Raw genomic sequence first — 27,018 nt, forward strand, 5'->3', positions numbered from 1 at the left:
TCTGCTCAGTTTTTTTTTTTCTCCCCCCTCTAAGGCTCAGTTTAAAGGCACAGAAAGGCACAAAATTAATTTCTGGCATAGAGCAGCGATATGAGATACACATCATAAAGTCACCCCAAGACAATGTTATAGCAGTGGATCACCATTTACATGTCCAGTTTCCCCATAATTACTGTCTTATTATGTCTGAGGTACCTTCAGAAGGGGGGATTTGGACGGAAATGCCACTTTATTTAGTAGATTTTCTGAAAGAGTTACTGTGTCTTTAAGAACCTCTCCACAAATTGGGGCATTTGCCACCTGCAAAGTGAACAAGGATGTTGGATATGGTGCTACAAAGCTTCCGAGCCGCAAAATTAAAACAGGGCTCTACAGATGGATGTAAGGAGACAGGAATTTTCCTGTTTGTCACAAATATGTTGAGAGGTAATTGTAGGATAGGCTGCATATGGAAGATATTGAAGATGTTATGGTCTATGCACACCTATGTGTTCCCTCCTTACTGTTACTTTACAGTAATATAGGGTTTGGCTTCATTCCGAGATACTTATGTTGGCAAAATAAACTGCTCTCTGGAAACAGAAACTAGTATTTAAATGTTATTTTAAACTTAAGATAGGGGGAAAAAAGAAGAAAGAAAGTGGGGGAAGAAAGATGAAACTGAATTCTCTAACTGGTGTGTATTTCTATCTCTACATCAATATAGCTGTATGTTGTACCTTAGCTTGATTTCATGAAAATTATGTTCTCTACCCTTTCTGAGAAGAAAGATAGTGGCAGCTCTTAGTTTTGTTATGAATTTGTACTTGCATTTCTTTTAAAAACACAGAGAGAAAAAGACCAAATGCCATGGAAGTGCAGAATGTCTGTGGTGATTTAGGTGGTGGAAATGAAGTTTCACCACATTTTAAACATCATTCTTACATTGAAGTCTTGCTGCTTGTAGAATCAGGCCACCGTGGCTTACTTGTAGCTTCTGGCCTGGTCATGAGCAGAACATTGCACGGTTTTATTTGTTGCATGTTGTGAAAGGGGAGTCTGGAAAGAAAAAATAAACAGAGTAAACTAGGCTGTATAGGAAATAGAAGCATATAATCCGTTCTCAAGGGTGGATGCAGGGAGGGAGCACAGATCCTCTGGTCTGCTTTAGATTTGGGGGAAGAGGTCCTTTGGTCTTGTGCCAGCTGGTGTCACCGCTGTCCTGGCCCCCAGTGTATCCTGCTCAGGGTGATTGATCCTGCCACAGAGGGCTGGGAGCATATCCATCAGCTCTTCTCTATGAGGTGATCCAAGGTAGACTATAACAAGGGATTAACTGGCAGGTGTTCTACTAAAGGATTATAAAAGCCCTCTGAAAATCTGAGTCAGAAGACTAAACCAAACATTTTCAAAGGCAGAATAAATTCCTGACACAGGGTTAAAGGTTGAGGCTGTCTATTTCTATCTTTCTCATCTGTTTTTTCTCATTTTCCTGTTGGCATTTCATTTCTGGGATAGATGTTCCTTTAATGAGCAATTCTAATAAGGGTTGCACTGTCATCTTTCCAAGGAAGGAGTTAGCTGTAAATTTTTCAGAGCCACTATACACAAATGTGTAATAAGTAACTATGAAGTAGTTTTGTATTTATCTCCAGTCTGGTGCTTTGAGTTCCTGTCACCATTAAAAAGGCCTGATGCTTATGTGATCATCAGGATTTGGATATTGTGATGTCAGTTGAGGCTATCCCGGAAAATGAATATTATCATATAAATTCTTTGTGATAAAAATTCCCAATCCAGTAGGTCACATAAGGAAAGTTCCTATTAATAAGATTTTCATAACTAAGCTAATTTTTTAACTTGATCAGTAACTCCTCATTCCTCAACGCAGACCACATCAACTTTTTTGACACTGTGTGGTTTTAAAAGACCTTTTTTGTAACTCATTGGGAGTTAATTGCATTTTGTTATTTGCTCCATAATTGGCATAATGTAATATGTTAGAGAAAATGAAGATATATGAGAATTCATTCTTTGATGCTTCTTTTGGGACTGATCACTGGTTAAATAGATTATTATTAAAATTAATAATGGTAACAGCTATGAAATTGCTATTATAATATTCACGTAATCCTAGAAATCTAATTACTACTTGTATAAAAATTTGTTACATGCATTATTTAACAATGTTCTTATTTCAGACAGTGAGGTGTCCATGATACTAATTGGTGTCTTCCCATAATTTAAATACTAAAAAAATTATTACAGGGAAGTGTAAATCAATGAGCTCTCAGCAGTCTAAAATTAACATTCATATGATGTATTTAGCAAGAAGAAACTGTAACTTGACTCCAGACGAGAGACTTAATAATCTCTCTTTTTCAGTGGAAATTGGCTTTTTATGGATAATGTAGTTTGACTATCTAGAATTTTATCTGTTCTGAAGGTCTTGCTGACTGGTCCAGTTTGCAGCATTTCCCCTGAACACTAGAGGACAAATCCTGTCCTGCATTCAAATGGCATTTACTGACTGTCCTTAAAAATTTCCCTTTAAAAACTTAGACTGTTGATCACTTAATAATCAGTTGCCTCATGGCCTCTCTTTTAGTCTTTTCTATGTTCTCTTTAGGAAGAAATAAAAGTCTGTGTAGTTACTTTTTTGTTTTAAAATTATATTTATATATATTTATATTTCATCCATATTTATATTAGATATGTATTATTATATTAATTGCTCCCTTTGATCTTGCAGCTGCCCACCCTCTTTAACCTCACTGTCTGGGTTCTACTCCGCAAGAAACAATTGTGCACTCTCTTGCTCTTATTTCATAGTGTTTTCCATCTTGAAGCTCCTAGCATGGAGTTCCTTTTGCAATGAGCTCTATAGGTATCTCCAGACTGCTGAGGAAAAGCCAGGAACATCTCCAAAGGCATCAAAGACATGTTGAGCTTTGGGCACTTTTCCCCTTTTTCCTTTCACTTTTTGTATTAATTTTTTTATTGGGTAACTATCCTTTAAAGCATAAATAAGTTGGAAAAGTTCTCTGGTATTCAGAAAGCATATTGCAGAAATCATAAACAGGGCTTCAGCTGGTCAGATATATTATTTGCTTTCATATTTATGGTTTTCTATTCAAAGAATTAGGAATGTCTCAATTACCATGATGAAAGTTAAAACTCTGTTTTGTTGTATACCAACAGAATCACTTAATTCTCTTTTCTAAATTTTCCTGGCTGATGTCAACAAGATAATCTGATGTGTTTGTTCTGTGGCTTTTGCACTCCAGAAAAGCTAAAACTCTTTGAAGCTAATTTATTAAGAAATGAATTGAAGTAAGAAAATAAAGCTATAAGGACCTCATCCTAGAGACATTACATTAAGATGATACATGAAGTATAAAATATTTCTTGGTAAAAGGCCCAGTTATTGCTAGCCTAATTTTTTCTTTGATGTAATCTTGCCCCTTGCCCCAGGAGAGAGCATGTGTCTAAAACTTAACTTGGAGCCCAATCCATTAGTGAATTCTACCGTGTTGTCGTGGCTGTCTTTTAACCATATTCATGATTAGATGTAGTGTGAAAACATAGTCATTATAAGAATATCTTTTTCATGCCTTCCCACATCTTAGCAGATTTCATTTACCTGTGCACTGTGCCATAACTAGTCTTATATGTAATCCTAGTTATACCACACACGTCCTGTATACTTTAGTAGCTAGGAAAGCTTGCCAAGGGCAAGATTTCTATTCCTAGATGATAACCCACAATCATTTTAATACCATGCAATTGTTTTATCTGGAGTTTACAAAAGTAAACCGAAGGAAGCTGCCATGAAGCCTGATGAACATGATGCACTTAGTCCCATGATTTAATTTTAGGTAGTCCTGCAAGGAGCGGAGAGTCTGACTCAATAATCCTCATGGTTCCCTTTCAGCCTGAGGTATCCTGTGACTCTTTGTGTATTCAGTTGAGTCCCACTCAGAGCTTAAAACTCATTCTGTGAGAACAGAATAGTAGTACAAGCCTTTATCTATGTGTCCTTGCAGAGCTTTTAAAAGCCCTGACACACTAAAGTTGAGTAGGAATAGTATTTGTGGCGTCATGTACATCAAATAGTTTTACCAAAACGGTGTCGACCTTTGGTATCTTTTTGAACTTCTGCAACTGCATTAGATAGTAAATGCCTCAGGAAACAGCTTCTCTTTCTCATTATTACCTTATTTTTTAGTGTGGAGGGATAGTTCTGTCTTGGTCTGGCCACAAAATATTGTGGCGCTGGGCCTTATTTGTCCTACTTTTTATTCTCCATAGCAGACTTTGTGTCTTATTGTTTATTTATGCAATATCTATTGTAATGGTCCTAGTCAGTGTTGGAGACCCTTAATACTACTCCAGTACAAACACTGAAAGACGCCATATACATAAATTTACATTACCAAGGTCATCTCTCATTCTTAACTTTGGTCACTTCAAGAAGTTCGGAAGAAATGTGGGTGAGAATATGGAGGCTTTTAGGTGGCTTGTGAAAGGTAAAAATGTGTTGCTGTTAGGGCAAATATGTTTCTCCTGAAATGAAAGAAAAGATCGACAGAATAGACTTGCTGTCATCAAAGTACCTGAAAGTCAAGCTGAAGGTGTCTCTGGCTCTGAGGGTCGTTCACTGTATTGTCCTTTGTCCTGCGTCTTTGTTAAATAGGAATGCTGCCATATATCACTGGAAAGGGCAACTGCCACTGAGGCAGAATAGCAGAGCTGGATGATTCTGTGTAGTGAATGACTAATCCTGTTTCTAAGCCAAAATCCTGTTTATAAGATGTATTCTGCAGCTCTGCACATCACAGATTGTGTTGGCAGCTGGGTTAATGGAAGGCCACCTTGGGCCTGGAAGAGGCTTAGTTATGCCTTTTTGTCTTGGGAATGCATTTAGAGCTGTTGTGTGCCGCACATGTTGGGAAAATGTTAACCTGTCTTTTGTCTCAAGGTGTGATGCACCAGAAAATAGTATAAAATACCGTGAAATACAGCAATGGAAGGAAGCATCTATTACAATGGTCTGATTTTTTTTTTCTTTTTTTCAGAAAAAAGGATTTCTTTTTTTTTAACTGGTAATTTCTGACGTAATAAAAAGTTAGATTTGTACACATACTTTGAATTTATGCAACTCAAGTAACTTGCTGGTGGTTGTATCAGTGAATAAAACAAATTGCATGCATGCAATGAAGTGTTATTTCTCAAATTCCATATTTATAATTGATAATAAAATATCAGGTTGTTATGGAATTGTTTCCTGTTTGACTAATCTATCAGAATCTGATTATTCAATTTAAGCTAGTTGCCTATATCAATGAAATATTACACAGCCTGTAAGAACACATGAGGCTTATTGCAGAGGAAATGCAGCAAGAGTCAGAATTTACCTTTCTGTGAGTACTGTTGGGGAAGAAGTTCGAATCCTTTCCAGTGCTTCTGTGCAGAGCAGAATCATTGCTAGGTTTGTTTACTTGGCAGTAATTGTATACATATTAAATTCCCCTTCAGGTTTATTCAGGGTGAGGCATGCAGAAACAAATGTGCACCTTCTTGTTGAAGAGTGTTAAGTCAGAAATTTGGTGCATATTAACAAAGTAACTATGAAAACAAATGTGGATGGGCTCTTTGTGTACCTGCCAGGCAGACAGGATAGAAGTCAGTCATTTACACTGATGAGCTGGTTTGGGCAGGGGGAAGTCACCTTCTGCTTTAAAATACACTTTGAGTCAGGCTTCTGCTCAATAGAGCTGCATTTGGTTTATTTCTGAGCTGTCACTACTGCAGAAAAGGACCAGTTCAAGGGGTGTTCTGTGAGAAGATAACTGTAATTAGCAATCCATTTCTTCATTTCCATGCTATAGCCAGCCTTGATGAATTAATCACAATCAAATACAGGCTGCGGGAAGGGGGTGACCCACGTAGCACAGAAGAAAAATGAGGCCCTGTACTGGCATGACAGACTAATCCTTCAATTCTCCCATTTGACTGAATGAGGGGACTTGTTGGTGTGCTTGTCACCAGCACTGCCCATAAACAAACTGTTCGCTCTCAGTCAGAGGGTTTGGTGGGTGTGATAGAGGTTACCGAGAGCATCCCAACACCTCATCCATCACTGATGTGGGACAGGGAGCTCCTGGTTTAATTCTGAGGAGGAAAAGTCACAGTGGCTTACAAGATCCTGCCTTAAAGAGAGAACAGCCTAAATTGTGTTTGTGGAGTGATTTTGTGTCTGATCCCATGGGAAGCAAAATGACTCCTTGGTTTGGCTGGATGTATTATGGCTACTGAAAAAACCAGCAAAAATTTGGGGTTGAAGTTTAGATTATATTAGGGTGCCTTCTAACACAAGCCATTCTATGATTCTGTTGTTATTGCTGGCAAGTCTGAGCAGCTGTAGCTTCACATAGACTCTGATTTTGTTCCAGGGGACAGGAAGTAAGCTGGTTCCAGGTGGAAAGGAAAGCAATGGCAGCCTAAAGAAAATTATTTACTCTGACAGTTATGTAGAGAACTTGGGAACTTTCGGTAGATGTTTGCTTATTTTCTTCTTTCTTCTTATCTAGTTTTTGGAATTGCACGGCAGCTGTGTGGCTTCTAGGGTTATATTAGGAATATGGGACTCTTTTAACTGGCCTACTCATAGTAATGTTCTTTATGTAATAATGTTCTTTATTCTATCTATGGCTATGGTTTTAGGTTTTCATCTGGTAACTGAAATGGAAGCAGCTGAGTTCATGCTAGAGCATATTGGTTTCAGAGAAGCTACGGTGATTTGCGCGAGCTGTGAAATATTACATTGCACTGAGAGACATAAATGTGTTTTTTTTTAATTGACCCTATTCACTTTGAATAACTGCATTGAGCTCAGCAGAGGAGAAATCTTGTCCAAAGTATGGTACCTTTTTTAAAATATTTGATTTGGGCAGGGAAGACTTTATCTTACTTTTTCTTGAAAGAGTATCTAGCCCCTTGAAAAGGACATTACTTTAAAGTCTGATTTGTAAATGATTTGTGTATCTCTTTTATTCCTTTCAGTATATTACTTATATGTAAGAGAATGAAAGTACTTGCTTTCCTATATATTATGAGATGATATAATCTGTATGTATTCTTTTCCAATTTAGTTTTGGACAATGCAGCATATCATTTTTTTTCCCTTCTCTCTGTGATGTTTGAAAGAACCCTTTTACAGAAATACTGTGTAGTATTATTTAAAGGGTAATAATTTATTGTGTGTGATGCTGTAGCAGTGGAAGACTTTTTGCCCCCTTCTGTTTCATTTCTCTCTGGAATACAAACACTAAACCTTCATTTTCAGGGAGTATCCCATATAGAAAATATAATCATTCATCACACATTGTGACTTGTTTCTGTTACAAACCAAATTTTGGGTTGCTTAGTCCAATTTAGTAGCACTTCCAGGTCACTCACTGAGGAAGGTGCTATTCAATGTGAATAATTGTGCCCCTTCTGCATGGGGAAGACCTGGTTCAAAAACCCCTGAGCTAAATAAGAGCCAATATAAATGTCAGCACATTGTTCTAGCTACCAGCCAGTACTGTATTTTCTGTATCCATTTTCTTGCTTCTTAGTTTTGATGAAGAAAAACATATTTCTAAATTACAAAAGATGCCACGTGAAGTGTTTGGCGTTTTGATGAGAAAAATACAGAATAGGAATATATAGAACTTACAATTAAGAAAAACAAGTGCATCCTCAGGATGAGAGTAAATCGACTGTTCAAGCAGTGACCAGTGTGAGGTGCATAGTTTCAGCTTTATGTGCCAGCTCATTATCCAGTGTTGGAAAAATGGAGTATCAGTTTTATGCAGAATGCTTTTCACCGTAAATTGCCCAGTGTAGGCTGTGAGCTGCAGACAGTGCAATCATAATAGCTTCCACATCGATGCAGTTTTATGGATTCAGAACATTAATCATTCTCTTATGCCCTTAATTACCATTAGGTAGTTACACTCGTGTCTGTAATAGGTGCTAAACATTCTGCCACTGATAGGTTTTTAACCATTATTTTTGTTGTAGCAGTAAACATGCTATAGCTGACTGTTAGGAGGCCAGAACATATTTTTTAGCCTAGTGCCATTAGGAACATGTCCAATGACATTTTGAGCTGTATTTGCTTGTTGGTTGTAGCCTTCTGGGTTTGGTTTGGTTTTCAGGGTGGCTTTTTTCCTGTCTTTAGGAATAAGAGTAGAGAACAATTCTGTTGCTAAGCTGGCACTGCTTAATTAAGAGATGATGGTTCTTTCCCTTTTGGCCTAGTTTACAAAGTGAGAAAGGAAGGAAAAGCTGATACATTTTTCACAGTACTAAAAACAATATAGAAGAAACAAGTGATGTTATTTACATGCTGGCCATGCCAGTCAGTGCTCTAGAAATCTTCTGTTGTATTTTGCTACCAACATTATGAGTTACAATTTACTAGTTTTCAGTAAAGTAATGAACTACTGATATATAGTAGGCCCTTCCCAAAAAAAGATGTAAGATTCAAAGCTCCCTTCTAATCAAAGCTGCTAGCCATGATTCAGGTAATGAGAATGCATATTGGCAATGCTTCTGTGTTATTTATAATGAGGATTTCATGTTATGGAACCTTATACCCATCTCTCAATTGTGTAGCTTGGTGTCGTTGACACCATTTTATTGGCTATAGGTAATCAGAAGCAGTGACTGTAGTTACCCTCACTGGGTACCCTCTTGGGTGGCCAAGAGTGTGCACAAATGATATGGGAATGTGTAACTACTCTGCCCTTGTATTTCTTTTATAATGCCAGCATGTTCAAAATTGTCTTACTAAGGGCAGTCAGTGATGTTCTGGCTGTCGAATTTGAGGCATTTGATAGTAAAGAATTAGCTTCCAAATACTTTCTTAACTTGTTTCATGTTTTCAAGATTCTCTTTCCTAGTCGTTGACCTTCTTCTGTGTTTCCCATGTTGATTACATGGCATTTATGCTGACCTTAACTAAGCTGAGCATTTTCTGAAAAGGAATAAATAGAAACATTTCTCCATCAGCACTAATGCCAATAAAACATAGGTTTGAAGTTCATAAACATATATTAAGTTTAAATTACATATGATTTCAAGAAATTATCTGCTTTTAAAAAATTGCATTTGATAACAAATTGCGTTTGCTAACCAAGACCAAATTTCACAAACTATTGAAGTTCCATGGTATCAAAGCTAGGAAGAGGTCACCTTGATATTTGTACTGAATGCATTTCAGCCTTGGCTCCATGTTTTATCATTCTTGATGCCTTAAATTTTCCCTTACCTCCACAGTTTTTTTTAATCTACTTATTTTTATTATTTGTTTTTATGACTTACTGTCAACATATTTCATTGATTTTCTACTTACTAAACAAAATGGTTCTGCCTGAATTTCATGTGTAGCCTTAATTTTGTAACTTTTAATGTATGATCCATGCTATTTAGGTTACTCTATATTTATTGCTTGTTTTTGTCACTGCCTACTAAATACATTAATGTCTGTGGATCTCTAAATTGTAAGGCTCCTCTCTTCCTCAAAAATGTCAGGACTGATGAAACTCTCTTTCTCTTCCTTCACAACAAATCTAAATATCCACAGAGTAAACACTAGAAGATAATTGTGGGCTTCAATCCAATCCTGAATTATCTGTCTATAATGTTCAACACTTAAGACAGTGTCATCACATTAGCACACGTTAGATGGAGTTATTTAAAAGACACTTTGTTTTATCAAAAACTGCCAAAACCACCACCATCAAACTCCCAGACAACCCTATCTAAGCACTCTTTGACTACTCCAGTACCACCTGCTTTGAGGATGCTCAGCCCACAGCTGCCCCAAGACTCATGGTCTCCTCAGGTCTCTCAGTCCACCTCCTAGCCAAACCATTTCAATTCCAAAAAGCATTGCTTGGTGAAAAACCACCTAGACTGAAGATGTTGAATCCAACCCACTGATTTGGCCCAAAGCAAAGGATGTCCACACAAATGTTGCATCTAGCAGGTCTGAGCATGGAGTAACTCCTGGGGGACAAGGATATGGCAGTAGCACCTTCATTTGTTAAAACTGGGTTTAGAAGGTAATGTTTCTCCATGCTCTGAACTTGCTTTGTTCAGACTGATTTGTGGGCTTTTTTATTTGTTTACTGGATTTTCAAAAGTACTTCAATCCTTTAGAAGCATCAATTCTTTTTGGTGTGTTTCTGGTGGTATTATCCCATGCAGCACATGAGAAAGATGTAGAATCTGATGGGAAGTCATAAGAAACAAGATTGATGTTAAAATTTTAGCACAAGGAATGTCCCAGAAGCTCACACATTCATTGTTTTCTCCCTTGGCTCTGTTATTGCACACTAGCTCTTTCAAATGTGTTCTAAGCAGTTTTTAAACTGTTTGCAAAAGTTTGTCTGACTGCTAACATTTTTTTCCTCCTTCCTGCTCTTTCAAGCTGTTTAGAGGATTTTTTTCCAAATTCCTGCTGGAGAGGGGATGTCTTAATTTGACTTCATTTCCCTTCTATTGGTGTTTGCATGAACTCAGATAACCTGCAGCAATTAGTCTTCTGGTTTCTTCAAATTAATTTGTTTCATAGAGGTTTAATTGTAATCTCCTATTTTCAAAGGAATACAAATCCTTCTTCTTTAACCTTTCTGAATTTTAGAGGTCCTTCTTTCATTTGGATGCCCACCACTTTATTCCTGTGTTCCTAGAATACTTTTAAGTTAAATACTGGGTGCTGGTTATATGGTGGTTTCAACATAGATTGATTAGTATCTATTACAGTGATAGTATAATTTATTTTTACTTATTCTTAAATGGTTTTATAGCAAGTGCACCTTTCCTTTCTGTAATATTTTAAAATAATAATCTTCAGACTTTCAGTGGCATAACACTACAAACTTTGAGTATGCTATTATTTTTCTGTCTCCTGGTAGTTACTGTAAGTTCAGCAGGTTTTATTTGTATCAGCACCAACCTGCATGAGATTATTTTGCAAAGTTCATATATAAATATGTATAATTCACATAAACATAGGTATTGATCTCATTGGGTTTGACTCATCAGAACTGTGAGTTTTCCTGCTTTGCTGTGGGGGTCCTTTCTTTAGCAATTAATCTATAAAACACAACCATGTTTTTTTTGTAGAATGATAATCTCTTAGTTTTGTAAATCTAACTGGAAATGTCTAACTAGAATTGGTGTGTGCATCCCCAAGTACCTTATGTTGATCTCACCAGCACAAGTACTATCATGCCTTAATTTTCCATTCCCTTCCTTTCTTATGGTTTTTCTGCATGTGATTGCGACTTTTTTTTTGCAGGCTTTCAAGTTGTGTGTTTTGGTGAAAAAAAAAGTAGAATAGGTAGAATATTTTATGGAAAAGGAATCTGTGGTTGGAATCTGTATGGTGGCTTGATGTTGGCTGCCAGATGCCCCACCTGGCCACTTGCTTACTTTTACTCCTCCTCCGCAGGACAAGGGCAAAAACAAGATGAAAAAATTTGTGCACCAAGATGAAGACAGGGAGGTGACTTGCCAAGTACCATAATGGGCAAAACGTTCCTGACTTGGGGAAAATTAATTTAATGTGTTGTCACTTAAAATAGATTTACCTAGTGAGAGGCAAAGGTCTCCCCTGAACCCCATCTTTCCCACGCTCAACATCACCCCCTCACTCCCAGATCTTCTCCCACCTCCTGCAAGGGGAGCTTGCAGAGCTGTTTCTCACTTTTTTTTTCCCCTCACTCCCAGGTACTGTTTTGCCCTTTCTTGATTTTGACCCATACGTTGATAAATACATACAACTTTCCCTCCTTTGTGCAGTTTTGGGAGTTTTTTTACTGATTTCTGTTCCCAGAGATGTGAGGAAGACTGAGCTGTGGAGGCTGGTGTCTGCGTATCAATAATTCACTGAAATAATCCCAACCCAACTCAATATTGCAGTGGTATTTTTCACAATCTGGAGATGTGCAGCTGTCATGATAAAGTGAACTATATTGAGTGTAATTGTCCATATAGCAAGGGTGTTCTGATAAATTTAATCGAAATCACTTTGGCTAAAGCTGTTCCCTAAGCTTGATTCTAAGGCTTACATTATTTTTGATTATGTAACAAACTCTATTGAATTAACACAATTTCTTTTTATGTATCCCCCAATTAAAAATCTTCTATTTTCCCTCCTTTGCCTCATTGCTTAACAATCAATGAGGTTTCTCTATGCAATGCATTTAATGCTTTTCCATATCCCATCTGCTAATCTTCCTGGGATGTCATGTTTCCGAGAGGATTAGTTGTGTTTAACTGTGGCATGGACCTGCCTTGAAAGGGTGGTTTTCCCCAGGCGCAGTGTGGGTCATCTCATGCCAGCCATACACATAATCTAAATTTAATAAAACACTGGAACAAACAACCTCTTTACTGCCACATGGCCCCATTTACAAGGAAATTGAGGTGGGAGGTCAATTTTCACTTTAAGACTAGGTTTGGAGGTGCCTGGGTTTTAAAGTGAAGGTCTTTAAATCTCAGTTGTCTGACAGGTGGTAAGAAATTTACATTTAAATTGTCCAGATCAACTTCTTATTTGTACTGCATTGTTGGACAAAAGAGATTTCTTAGTCTTTCAAATATTTTGTTGCTTGATCTGACCAATCATAGCATCAGTTCCTTCGTTTCAAATCTGGACATTTCTTCGAACTACAGTAATTGTCATTTGTTCTGTCATTGCTTTTTCCCCTGTTTCAGTTTGAATATTGTTCAAAATTATTTGAAAAACATGTGTGTTTGGGCTTTTGGTTTCCCTCTGAAGAGTGGCATCTTACAAAATTAAATCATTTTACTTTAAGGCTGGATTTACTACTGTTGGTCTAACCAGAAATGTTGACGTTTGTTAAACCTTTCTGAACTCTAGGAAATCCCATTCCTTACTAAAGGAGAACATGATTGCTCATATAATGATTTAAAAATAAATTTTAAAAACCCAAACAATACACTGACAGCTTACCAGAATGCATGTTGAATATGCTATTTAAAACAAGTGTCAATAAGACCTAAAGTTCATATCAAGACTAAATTGGATTTGCATTTCTGGAATTGGAAGTGCCATTAAGTGGCTATTTAATTTTCTTTTTGATTGAAGAATGCAAGGCTCAATAAATGCATGATTTTGAGTGAAATGCAAATTAGAGATTGGAGAAATTGGTTTTTTTAACAAATACTTGTTTGACTATGCTGTGATCTTTTGAAACACTGAAGAATCTGATGAGATCTGGGTTATTTTGTTGATCAACTACTGGTAGTGGGCTTAAAAAGCAACTGCTCCTTGGGGAGATTGTTAGTCAAAAGTGCGGTGGTGAGGGTGTTCCAAGAGATAAGGAAATTTTTATATTTTACCCATTAATGTTTTTTTTTATACCCTTTAGCATTTGAGGTTTTGCAAAGAGCAGCAGAAGTGTGTAATGCACTCTTGTAACCAGTTTTGTAACCTAAGGCAGGTTTGCTGAAATCAGAGTTTTAAATTTCAATTTTTCCTTACTTTTGCTTTAGTCCAGTTTTTCCCTTTTTTCCAATCCTTAAAAATCTTTCTAATAACATTTCATCTGTTGTGTATACTGCTGTAATCTCAGAACATGCAAAAAGGTTTTTTGGTGCAGCATTGGGAGGAAGGTTGAAGAGGTGCTGGTGGCTTCCATGTAGTTTTTCTTGACAAAGTTGTTGTTGCAATACCTCCTGAAATGATGATAAATAGAGTAGATTGGCTGGTTGCTGATACATACAGGAGCATAAAATCAAATAAGGCACATTGTGACCCTTGCAGGACAAAGAGAAGGATATATGGTGCTGACCTCTTGCCAGGCAAATTACTAAAGAAATTAAGCAGCATCTGGGCAAGGGGAAAAAATGCTTCCTCCTGAAAAATTAATTCAGAAAATTGTTGAGGTAGTGCAATGATGCTTCAAGTCCAACAACCTGCACAAGCACTTGTTTAAGCAGCGTACATGTAGTGTGTGTTCAGGTAGCATGAAGTCCCTTTCTGTACAGTGAAGAACAAGACATTAAGTATCAAATTTAGAGTCCACACCCTCTCTGTTCCTCCCAAGTGTACTGGCTTTTTTGAAGTCCAGATTGGATGGAAATATTTTAGTTTTGAGCTGTTGTAGATTTCCTGAATACAATAGCTGCTGGTGTGACCCTTTAGTATGGTTTATTGCTGCCTGAGGCAAGAATGGAAAAAAATCCACAATGTGAATAATAAAGACAAACCAAGAATCAATAGTGTATTTGTTAAAAAGACTAAACTAAGTAGATTAAATGTTCCAGACACGGTATCTTGCTTTTTCACCCAACCTGCCCTATAACTTTCTTCCGATATATCTTTTGGGAAAAAAGATAATAGAACATCTTTATTTCCTATTTTTTTTTCCTTTCACAAGGAGTAAGTATATATTGTTTCAGCTGATTATGTGCTCTTAGGAAATCTTTGATTTCACTTGGACAGGAGATACGAACAGTACTTCAGTAGAAATAATGTCAGATAGTTTTGTTTGTTCTTTGTTTGTTCCTGTGCATGGATGGCCTTCCGCAAATACTCTTGGTTTTAGATAACCGAGGTAGGTCTTTGGGTTGCATCTGTTAGACCAATTGAACATGGTGGAAGTGATTTACAGGCTAGAGCTGGGCTGGCAACACTGTCTGTGTTCTTTATGCGACTTTGTATTTTTTTCACTATTGCTTATGTATGTTTGATTCCTCTGAAGTTTTTCAGACTTTCTATGCTGCCATCTCCCTTCATTTTGCAGTGGTGGCTCATGTCCATTTCATACATGTGTTTCCCCAAGTTCTTGTAACTCCTATCAAAGTGTGCTGCCTATTTGAGTCAAAGTACTGAGAACTCCAGCAAAGCCAGCAGCCCTGATATTGTCTCTCACATTCAGCCCTTCCCCCCAAAATCCTACTCCCTGTCTTGTAGTGAAAGGCTGCATGCTCCCTCCCTCTCATCCTCTTCTTCCACCTCAATCTGCTGCTCTTCTGTGCATTCTCCTGGTTCCCACTGTGGGCACAAAGATCCTGTCAGCAAGAAGAGTGAGCCTCTCATAGCAATTCCTACCCCTTCTCCCGCTGCCCAGCCTGTAGTGGCAGATGTATCAGTAGACATCAGAGACTCAGTAAGGAGTGGCACATCAAGAATATCTCTACTTCAGATGAGCCTTCAATTAGAGCCTGCAATCAATAGCAAAATGCCATGAGGAACAGGGCTTGGCAAGGTACAGAATCATTACTTTATTCCCACTGCAAAACAGATCATCCTTTGGTGCTTAGAGAGAGTGTGTGTCAAGGAGGGCCTGGGATAGTGTCAGTGGAGGTTGAGGTTATCACTGCCCCGGACCACACTTTTCAAGAGAAAGTAACAGTTTCAAGTGGAATTCAGAGTGTGTAGGTGCGTGGGGGTTGGTTGGGTTGGGTTTTATCTCCTGTGGCATTAGCAAGACAGTTTAGGAAGGTAGGATTGATTCCTTACACTTCGCTTCACTTGAGAACAACAAGGCATTTTTATTTAAATCAGTGGGTAGAATAAATATTTAACCTTGTTGGAATTGTAGCTACACTGAAGCCAATATCCCATTGCTGTGCAATTCAGTGTATGATGGGAGATTTCACAGCTGACTAGTGCTTTACACTTTGTTTCAAATTACTTTGGCTGTATTATGTTGCCACCCTCAAACTCAACTTGCTTGCTATATATGGCTAAATAGAAGATTAAATACTCTGTATTAGGAAGCTCATGTACACTTTGAAATCTCTTTCAATTAACATTTCTTTGTACAATGCTTGTTTCTGGAATAGCAATTCTGGATATGGTGTAAAGTGTGTTTAAAGGAGAATGATGTGCTTGAGCTCAGGAACAGCTGCATACATGTGTTTAAACAGCTCTGTAATTTACACAGACATTGCATATACACTCTCATAGGTAGATTTTATAATTGCAAAACTGCCTGCTTGAGTATATCTTCCACTTGCATTTGCATTGTGTGTGCTTTCTCTTGCCATAGGAGTATGCTAATGGCCAGAGCAGTGAGATCTTTTTTCTTTCAGTGTTGCGCTGGTGTCTTTCTGATCTTTTCCCTACTATGCTCAGCTTGAAGCCTTAATGTTCTGCTTGGGCATTAGGAATTCCCTGACAGACAGAAAAGCTCCATCACACAGCACAGTAAACAGCACAGCTACAAAGCAGTTTTGCTTCCCAGAGTCTCCAAGTATTGCTTTCTATGGTTTTTTTACAAGACTTCTAGAGAATCCATTTCTCCATGATGTGATCCCCCTGCAAGCATAGTCCTTTACAAATGCTGGAAAAATGAAGCCAAAACCTTGACTTCTAATAAAAAAAGTATACTGATTACTGCAGAAAAGTGAAATTCTTACACTCATGCAGCTCTCCTTCAGAACGGCATTATGATACTTCCTGCAGCAAGGTCCTCATAGGCGAGCTCTGTTCCTCCTCAGTAGTCCAAGTGTAAATGCATTTTCACTAAAACTTCTTCCCCCCTCCAATGCTAATAAATATCAACTCAGTAAACTTGAAATCTAGTTTTTCTTCAGTGGAGTCTTTAGGCTTATTGGTGCAAGCCTATGCTCCCATGACCTACATAATTACAGTGTATGTCTCTGTTCAGCTGACACTTTTAACACAATTATATGGCAGGTATTTTTCCAATGATATCAACATGGCAGAGTGTGAAGTGAAGCATGGTGTGATACTGTGTGTTTCAGAGAAAACAGCTGTGACCTTGTTTGTCTTGCATCTTAGCCACCTTTTGGCAACTGACTTCTTTCAGCCACAGCCCCAGGCTGAGCCCAGGCATACAATAGAAAAGCACCTGAGTTGTAGATGGTGCAGGTGAGTTGTGCTGATCAGACAAGAGGCCCCTGTCAGACAGCACACACTGGGCACCTTTTCTGACAAGACAAGGCTGAGCGAGCCCTGTTACCAGAGAGTCCATGTATCTTAACCTGCAACTTGTCTTGACTTCACTGGCTTGCTTGAATTTCATCATGTTCCCTGGTGCCAACATTGACCCTGACTTAACCAAGGATCCCTGTGCTACCCAATGCACTTTGATGGCTGAAGAAAGGCTCTCCCTTTTTTCAGTTCTCTAACAGCTCTGTGTCACTGTATCAGAGGAGAGAAGTTCTTTCGAGATTCTTTATTAACCACCTTCTACCAGCTGCATCTGCCATGTCAGTTGAATGCAAGTGGAAATCATTCTTCAGGAGCTGCACATTGTTTTCTGTTGCTGCTGAATTTTTTCACTCAAGGAAAATGTAAAGGTCTGTACCTTTCTTGGGAGGAATCGAGTAGCATATAACAATTTCTTCAGAATAATGTTTTGTTTATGCATTTTTAAAATTTCTTATTTCCCCTTTTTTTTTTACATGAATGATAATTAATTACTGTAGCACAGTCCACAAAGAATAGAGTGAATTGGAGCAACTTTGTTTCTCGGGGTAACAGAAAGGTTACTGGCTTTTCACAGTACTTAATTTCACTGTCTTTCTTAGAGTTACTTTTTGAGTGGACAGCAAATAAGGTTTTCTCTGGCTGAATGAGCTCAATAAGGCAAGGTAGGTTATTTAGCAGAAGATTCATGGCTCATCTGTTTAGTCTTCAACATAGCTGATCCAAATGAGGGTATTTTCTTTCCAGGTTATCAGTGTCCACAAAAATGATCAAGGTAGGAACTTAGCTTGTTTGTCCAATCACTATGTGACAATGGTTATTAAAAAAAAAAAAAAAAAAAAAAAAAAGAAGAGTGAGAGAAAAAAGAAAAAAGTTCAAGAATAGTGACACAATAAGCTTTTTGGTAGAATACTATCATCTCTGCATCCAAACAGAACGGATTTACCATAGTAATGGGAATCAACCTAGCATGAGTGAATTCATTTTGACTACTAAAATACATCTTTGACAAGATGATTATATGGGATCAGTTGCAAGATTATGCTGCTTATTTCACAGCTGAAGGACAAGTGGATGTATTGAGTTAACCCTACCTCAGGCATGCTGGGCTGTGCATCTCATTTGTTCTCTTTTACTGTCATAAGCACTATCACCTGTGTTGTCAATAGCTGGCGTTAGCCCACATGGCCCTAATGAAGCGCAGTTATTTATGTGTCTGTTGTGATTCAGAAGGTATTTATAGTACCAATACTGGATTTCAGAACATGTATGGAATAAATGCTTGGAACCTTTTTTCTCTTCTTTCCCCCCCTCTTCTTTCCCATTCTTCTTTCCTTTAAAACATCTTTATATTCCATGCCATCTGGTGCTGATGATTCCCACACAGCAAGTACTTGATGCATGGTGGAGACACCCTGTCATACTGGCTGCAGAGACGGCCTTCAATACAGTCCCACAGTTTAAAAATGTGACAAGCTACTATTTGAAGAGCATCATTTATATATTTATAAACATGTTGATAAATTTATAAACTTAAAACATGGAAGTTTTTTCATTTTAACAGTCTTGTTGATCAAGCCGTGGGACTCAGGGTTGATTTTAGCACACAGGAACAGTCTGCAAACTGTTACATCTTGATATATGCACAAATATGCCAGTGTAGATATTTTTCTGAGAAAATATGAAAACACATAATGATTATTTGTGTTTATGTGCATTTGGTTCCTTTCATGATTTGCTTCAAAATGAAACCATTAAAACTGGCAAATAAGAATATTAAGCCTGTGGCAAGCCTTTTAGAATCCATAGAGAAGGGAACATGTTTAAAATGAATAAAAACCTGCCTAGCACTTAGGCTGTGCTAACAAAAAAAAAAGATACAGACCTTTTTTTTATCAGGATGAGTTGATTTACAGAAAACATTAGGCATCTCAGTTAAACTGACAAATTTTAACACTTATCCCTATAGCTACTGAAGTGATTTTCTGGATTGACATTTGCTTGTTAATATTATTGCCCTCCCATTATAATGTTATCTTAATCCTTAGATAGATCATATTAAAGTTTGATTACTTAATACCTGTGTTTTGTTAATGGGCTTTTCATGGAGAGGTGGCATTACCTGATTGTAAGTTAGACATTTTTAGTGAGATTGGATCAAGCACAGTAAAAGAGGCAGATAAACCTACCAGAATCTCCTCATAGTTTGGGAGTCCCTGAAATAGATTTCTGTTAGTTTTGTGTCACAAAATCCTTGTTGCACTGTTATGCTTTGAAGAACATTGTGCAGGGCCAGGAGCTGGACTCTTATGATCCTTGTGGGTATGTTTCAACTCAGAATAGTCTATGTTTCTATAAACTACTGGTGTACGTTTTTCTGATACCGCACAGATAAATTAGGCAAAGAGTAACAGACATTCACAACTGAGTAAATGTTTCTCCGCTGAATCCTCCAAGCACAAAATCCTGAGCATTTACAAAAGGGTGTCTAACAATAGGGAATTCATTGCACATTTTCTCTACATTGATGAAACAGGGGGACTTATGTTCTTACCAGTTATGTTCCAGGGAATAAATACAAAATGTAATGGGAATGTCAGTGTGTATCTCTAGTTACTATCTTAGTTCTCCTCCACACTCTTCTCCCTAAAACAGCACATTTATTTCATATCAGATACTTCAGAATAATTCTGCCATATCTTATCATGCCTTTGCAGGAAAATTATTGCCGTGATGACTGCAAGGACTCAGCCTAGAGCTTACTTTGCCAGCCATTTCGCAGGTCAGGGTTACAATTTCCAGGAATAAGTTGGTAAAGCCCTAGAAAGAGTTGCAGAAGCTCGTAAGTTTGAAGACCTCTCAAAGCTTCCCTAGGCTGTCACTGTGGGTAGTGTCTGTGCAAAGACATAACAAAAGCAGTAGAGTTCAGATGAGGTGTACTTTATGTGATGGCAGCAGCATGCACACCCTTGTTCCTACTGACTTAGCAGGCTTGCACCCTCTGTGCCATCAGCTGTAATAATGAAAGCTGTGCTGTAAAGGACAGCTCCTGAACTCAGAGGGGCACCAGAGGAGTGGCTGCTCGCATCCAGTATTTTGCTGTACTTGAGAAGTTGGGATCCTGGTAATGGATGGTGAGATGTGATCACCTGGCACTGCAAAATGCAGATGGTGGCAGTAAAATTCTCATTTGCTGAAGCAGCTCTTCAGGAACCAGACACAGCCTGCGCTGTTTTTGTGATACAGCTGGGTATGTTGCCAAGGTGTTCACTGTGGCAGTGGAGGATGTAGAAAGCTCAGTCCAAGTTAGATACCTGTGTGTGGGTAGGTACACTTCACCACGCACCTGTCCATGACATACCACCTGCCAACCCTCCCTTTTTCTCCAGGCAGATAAACCCAGTGAAGTGCTGTACGTCATGGCCAATGTGTGCTTTTATGTGCCCTTGTTCTTTTCAGTATGCTGGAGGAGCACTCACTGCAGTAACATGGCCCAGTGTCACTCATTACTTTACCTGTTTTATCTTTTGTGAAATTGAGCCTTTAGCCAGAATTGCCTGAGCTGCTGCTCCAGCAGTCATTTAACTGTGAGGCTTCTCGAGCTCATTTCTCTCAAGTAATTTGATTCCCACGTGCTTCCTGAGATTGCTTTCTCGCTGAAAGTGGGAAAGGGGGGATGGGGGTGCAGATGGGAGCAGACCAGAACTGTTATGGCAGGCAAATGTAGGTTAGAGATAAAAACAATGCAAAAACATGTTTTGAAAGATCCCATCTCGCTTTATCTTCCTTTAACCCAGTCCTATAAACAAAACTATTTTTCTGTTTGAGAATCAGAGACACAGGGGCTTTTGTGCTGGTGTAGAGTTTGCAACAGGAGGCTAATTCCATCCTGCTTCTGCATAAAGTCAGTAAGATAATCCTTTCCTTAAAATTACCAGAAATGTGTGTAAAATGCTAATTAGATGATTCTGTTTGGGGGATAGGTAATCATAAAAGTCTCTGATGGATTTCAACAGATTTTCTGAAATCATACACGGAATTCAAGGCTGTTTATTTAGGTTGCTGAACTGTTTCCTTTACATTGTGGTGACTGAGGAGTAATCGAACACCAGTTTTCTAGATCAAGTTCTATTTAAGACTGGTTAGTATGGCAGCAGTTTCTAAGTAGTGTACAATTTATGGAGAGATTCTATACAATCCCCAGTGCTTTATCACTGTTTTGGCCAGCTACTCTGCTGCAAGGAAGTGAAAAACAAGCCTGAAAAGTTAATCTTGCTGGAGGGAGAATTGTTCTGAAAATAAACCATTCAGTGCATAAACAATAGTCTATCAGTTGTCTGAAATACGCATTTGTCTTCCTGCATGGTGTTCATTTTATGTCCAGGCAGAGCTACCATACTCAGGGTATGGAATTTCTATGTGAAAAAGTCCCAGTTTGTTAGCTAGAATATTACTAATTTGAGCAGATGGTCTGCTTAGAGCTCTGTTATTTTATATTATGAAAATGAGGCTATTGGAAGTCCTCGCTTTGGGTTTTGGTAGTGGTCATTAGTTGGTGTCATGAGACATATGCCTTGATGATATCAGCAGCATTATTAAATGTTATAAGAATATATTTTCCGAGCAGCAATAGAAGTATCCACAGTAACATTTGTAGGGTCTAACCTAATTTTTATCTTGGACTTGGTAAGTATGTTTTTAAAAATGTTAAAATATGCTTTATTGAGAAATGTATTCAAAGGAAGCACATGCTAAATGTTGGTATTATCCAAAATTGACTATTTAACTTGCTTTTCTTGATGAATGGTTGTCATCTGTCATTTCAAAACAGTATACATGCTGCTGGAGAAAATCTTTGCAGAGTCAATTTACAGGGAGGGATGTTTTGGGAATGTAATTCAGTGGAGGTATTTTGGTTTGGTTTGGGATTTTTTTTGTAATCTTGCATTGCACAAGTTCTGAAAAAGGGTTAAAGAAGATATAAGTTAAAAAGCTAAAAATTTGTAATTTTTTGCAGTATCTGTGTTTCAGTTTATGGTGCAAGGGTGATGTATGATGTAAGAAAGGCTGTATCTACACAGCTGTATGCCAAATTTCATGACTCTTTCTAACCCTCTTGCTTGCTTGTCCACTGTGCCTGCAGCTCCACCTTTTCAAAGCCTGTTTTATTAATCTAACCTACTGAGAGCAATTCATACAGCTTATGAGGTTTTATTTTTAAATCCTCACAGAAATGATTTGCTGCCCCGAAGTTAGGAATTTAAAGGAAAATTAAATTAAGGTGCCTAAGTAATGAAAGCATCCTTGGATTTAATAGGTAGAAACCATCAAAGCAAAAAGTCTGTATCTGTGGAAAGATTTTTGATATTGTTTACTGCTGGGGGGAGTTACTATTGCTAATATATCATGCAACATAAGGCCTTAAGTTCATATGCTTATGCTTCATGAAGTCTTTAATTTCCAAAGTTGTTTGTTATGATTTAGGTCATAAATTGAGAGATTTCCAACTCAAATATTTCTCTCTTTATAGGGCCTATGGCACTGGGGTCATAGTGTGGTATAGTTTTGCTGACAGATGGATTAAAGAAAGAAAGCCTTAAGAAAGCCCTTATGCCTTAGGAAATGTCTGAATTTTTCTTGCTGCCATGAAATGTAAGCCTAGTATTTGTTACTGTGATACATGTATTGAATAGTTGCCTGCCTAGAATGACACATGTATAGCTCTCTATTGTTTCTTCTTTTCTTGAGCAGTGGACCTTTCTTAACTAGAGTCAAGTAAAAAAAAAAATCCAATAAAGCATTGTTAGGCCTATTTTCAATTTATTTAGCTGGGGAAAAATGTAACTGATGTTACCTAAAATCTGTATACAAATCTGTGAAGAAGGGAGTTGACCAAATGCAGTTCCAAAATATTTTAAAGAATAGGGAGAAAAAAAGCCCAGATTTTTGTCTTCTTAAGTATAAAAGAAATATATGCCTTTTATTTATCTCTCATTTCTTCTCTTTTTAGGTTTTCCAAATGAGCCTGCTGCCATCATTGCCCTTAACACTATTAAGGAATGGTTAAGCAAGAATCACAATGAGGTATGGAATAAAATAATTTTTTTTTCAAATTTCTGTTTAAGGTTATGGTCTTTGACTCCAAAACCATGAAAAGAGTAAATATAGGCTTGAGCCTTGAAGTCTTTTATTATTTATTCTTAAGACCAGTGAAGTCAGGTCAGGACAATATAGCCAAGGGAAGATTTTTATGTCTAAAAGCTATACTAGAGTTCAAAAGAAATACCTTTGTTTGAAACCATACTGTGCATTTCCTGTGCATTGTAATCTTTCCTGGCAAAGCAGAAGACTATTCTTTTCCTAAGCTGTTTCTGAGTGTCAGAGTTTTTGGATAATAATGAAGAGATTCCTGGAAAGGAAATATGTATACCAGTTGTCAGTGGAAATGGCCACAAAGGTCAGTGGTGTTCCAGAGGTCACTTTTCAGTAAAGAGCTGTAGGATTCTATTTTCTATTTTTATTATTTTTTTTGTTTGCTTAATGTTAAGTGTTCATTTTGCCAGAAACACTAAATATGTGAATTTTCAGTAGTACTGGTCATCTTCCAGTGGCAGCAGTGGTTATTTGTACACGACAAAAAGTGCTTTTAACAGAATGATCTGCATCTCTCTCCTTTCTAGTTTTTGTCTTTCTGTGTTCCTAGTGTTGGATTGGAGAAGTGCAGTAAAGAAGTGGCAAATCAAATAAAATAATCATGTCTTAAACTAACAGTCTGCCTGTTTCCTTATGACGACAGCCAGCAGATTTCAGACAGTTAAAGTTGTTTAGCATTTTGCCTGAAAACATTGAACAAAGCATCCAGTGGAGAAGCACTGCATACAGGGACATAATTAGTAGTATTTTTCCTCTAGCAGTATATTCAGGGAGCCTATTTTTTCCCAAGAATCTGATATCTGATCAGGGTATGAATTTAGTGGGTTTATGTGGTTTGGTTTGGGGTTTTTGCCAAATTTGAATTGAAAGGAAGTAATATGTTGAGATTTGAGTGATACATTGAGGTTTTCAAACCTGGAAGTGCACTAAGGAGTGCATACCTGTTTGGACACTGATTTTTTGTAGCACTGGTTGCTTTGGCTTTCACTGCTGTCAGAGTTGCTTCCCACAGCTAGAAATCTGAGCAGTGAAGCAGGAGTTTTGGATGGACAGGCTTCATTAACACTGTTAGTGCCGAAATCTCATGAGCTTAGCCCTAAACTTTTATTTTTGGGATCTTGTCTGTTTCTAATTTTAACCTTGGTGTGTAAGGCTAAAACCAATATGTGCTGCTTACCGTCTTATAATTTCTCCTAGCTTCATTTTTATCACATAATTTAAAAGATGGGCTAAAAGGTTTGGTTTTGGTTTCTCCTCCAGAAATAAGCTTTTCTTCCTCAAAAGCTGAGTCTGTATTGGATAGACACCTCCTGCCTTGGTCCTCACAAACTCCAGTTTAACCAGAATTACTTTTAAGTAGCTGTAGTTTATAATGTTGGACGGTGAAAGTAGCCCAGGCTGTCCTAAAGCAATTGCTTAAAGTTATCCCACTGATCTCACACCACAGCTGTTTTTTTCAATTTGGACGATTACAGCTCATAGTTGTCTTAAATGTTGTCTTCCCGACATCCTGAATCCTAGCCTCACCAAGCTGTGGTCTCACGCTGTTTGATGCACTTGAAGACATATGGGGGGTGCAATTAGTGGAAATCATATTGCCATATTGATTATGGTGATTCAGAGCTGGTCCCCCAGAGTTTTTGTTGATTTTCGAAGGAAGTGGAGTATTAGGTCTCCGTCAAGATACATTTTGAGGGTGTGGTTGTCCACAGCTTTGTACTTTCTCACATAAAGCTTACCTTCTTCCTAAGGTTTTTCCACAATCCACTGGCTTGAGTTTTAGACTATGGCACACTAGCATGTTTTACATATCATGAATAGGACAGCAGCAAAATAAAGATACTTAATTTTATTGAAGACAGCAGTAACTTATGCAGTAAAAGGGATCTTTGGGAAGCGTACCATTACTGGGCTGCTGTTATTTAATGGGTATAGCAAGGTGAGCATAGTTATCTGGTTTGAAGGAATTGATGTATCTCTGTGCCAGGTGTCAATCTGACCAATTTTATATTGTTATGGTATCACAGAATGGTTTGCATTGCAAGGGACCTTTAAGTACATCTAGTTCCAGCCCCTGCTCTAGGCAGGGATGCTACCCACTAGACCAGTCTGCTCAAGGGCCCCATCCATCCTGGCCTTGAACACTTCCAGGGATGTGTACACTTACTCCCTTGGATTAGATTTTGTGCTTTGGGTAGTAATATTATACATTACCCAAGCTTTTCCCTGAAGTAGCTCATCATACAGCGATGGACTGAAGAGGACTTTCTGTTCTTTAATAGAGTCTCCTCTTATTGCACACAGCCATATGATATAGTCCTTTCTACAAAGTTCTTTCTTAAAGACAGAGCAATTCCCACTACACCCACTGGATATTTAAGTTCACATTTTCTAGTCTGGGAGCAAAACCTCTAACAATCTGGCACGAGGGCAGCTTTTCAGAGTGCTGTCCACATCTTGTTCCTGTTATCACTGACCAAACCTGCTCCCCTGGTACTGCCTGCACTGTCAGGATGGGTTGGTGTGTCCTGCTAACAGCCTCTCCTGAACACGAGAGGCCTCCTGCACTTGGCTGTGCCAGAGTTAAATTAATCAAAGTCAACTACTATCCCTCAACCTTTGTTCTGCAATCAGCCTTACCTGTTCGAGAAGGTTCTGCTCCTTTAGTCCCAAAGGTGTCTGGCAGCCAGTTATGCCCTTGGACCTAACCACTCACTAAGGTCTCAAACTCTTTGGTTGTAGAATGTGAATTGACTGAGTGAATTCAAGTAGTTTTAGTGCAAGATAGATAGCATGCTCACTAGGGAATCTGCCTCCATAGAAAGACACCTGGCAAAACCAGGTGTATAAGACGGAAAGCTGAAAATATTCCAAGTCTTTTGTTGTGCTCTACAGCAGCCAAGTCTCCTCTTCCTTCCAGCAACCCAGGAATCTGTGACAAATTTGGGAAAGATAAGGCAATATTCTTGTTTCCACCTCTCTACCTTCCTGTAGTACTTCTTTCCTTTGATGCTATAATGAAGATTTTTTACATATTGATACTAATTCCAAATATAAATAAATCAGTTGCTATATTTCTTAGTCAGCCCAGGGGCCTGAAAATGTAACTTGAATTACTCCTGCAAGTTGTGTTGGAGTCCTGCAAATTTCTCTGTCATAGTATTTAAAAGACAAGTGATTTGCATTTAATAAAAGGTTTTCTTATCCAAGCCCATGGTTGTGCTTGACCCCTCAGGTGTTTGTATAAAAACTTATTAGCATGCTTAACTCTGATGTCACTCAGATGAATGTCTCATTACCATGCAAATGGAGTTAGCGCCTTTCTGAGGTTAATTGTTCCAAAGCAACAGAGATATATTTCTATTGTAATTTACTCAACATACAGCCACCATAGTCCAGCAGCCTAAAACTCAACTACATAGACTTGGCTGGGGAAAACAACCCTACTGTAAGTAGTGGTTTGAACTAAGTTGTGTGTAGCGGCAGCACCGTTCCGCTCTTGAAATGAAGCCCTTAGTCAAACTAATCTCTGGCCATGCTTTACACCAAGGTCTGCTGACTTGCAGCCAGAGGGCAAATCTAGTTTAGAAGCTGGTAAATGGTGTTATGCTGTAAGTGTAGAAATCCCTTGGAGCAAGCTTCCTGGTATGGCCTCAGTCAGCAGTAGTGGTAAATTTACTGCAGACCACCTAGGCTATCTCTGTAGCAAACTGTGTTTTCACATTTCACAAAGTGCTCTAGTGGTTTAATAGAATTCTTCAGAGCACAAAATAGAATTTGAGTCCACTCTTTGGGAAATTATACCCTGGGATTCATTTTAAAATGCATATTAAGTTCTTTGAACAGGTCAGAATATTTCCTTCTGGGATAATTTGGCAAGGTCTGAAGTGCTGCCA

At 38.1% G+C, this 27,018-nt stretch overlaps 1 protein-coding gene across 5 annotated transcripts in view; it reads left to right on the plus strand.

Annotated features, from left to right (window-relative positions):
• The window catches only part of MACROD2 (mono-ADP ribosylhydrolase 2), an 893,560-nt gene that overhangs the window by 593,287 nt on the left and 273,255 nt on the right, over nucleotides 1–27,018 (plus strand). For all 5 annotated transcript variants that reach the window (XM_069009015.1, XM_069009018.1, XM_069009017.1 and 2 more), the window contains exon 8: nucleotides 22,980–23,053. In XM_069009015.1, coding sequence (XP_068865116.1) covers nucleotides 22,980–23,053 — 74 coding nt within the window. The remainder of the gene's footprint in view (nucleotides 1–22,979; nucleotides 23,054–27,018) is intronic.

Source organism: Aphelocoma coerulescens, chromosome 3 (assembly GCF_041296385.1).
Source record: "Aphelocoma coerulescens isolate FSJ_1873_10779 chromosome 3, UR_Acoe_1.0, whole genome shotgun sequence".
NCBI classification, from domain to species: domain Eukaryota; kingdom Metazoa; phylum Chordata; class Aves; order Passeriformes; family Corvidae; genus Aphelocoma; species Aphelocoma coerulescens.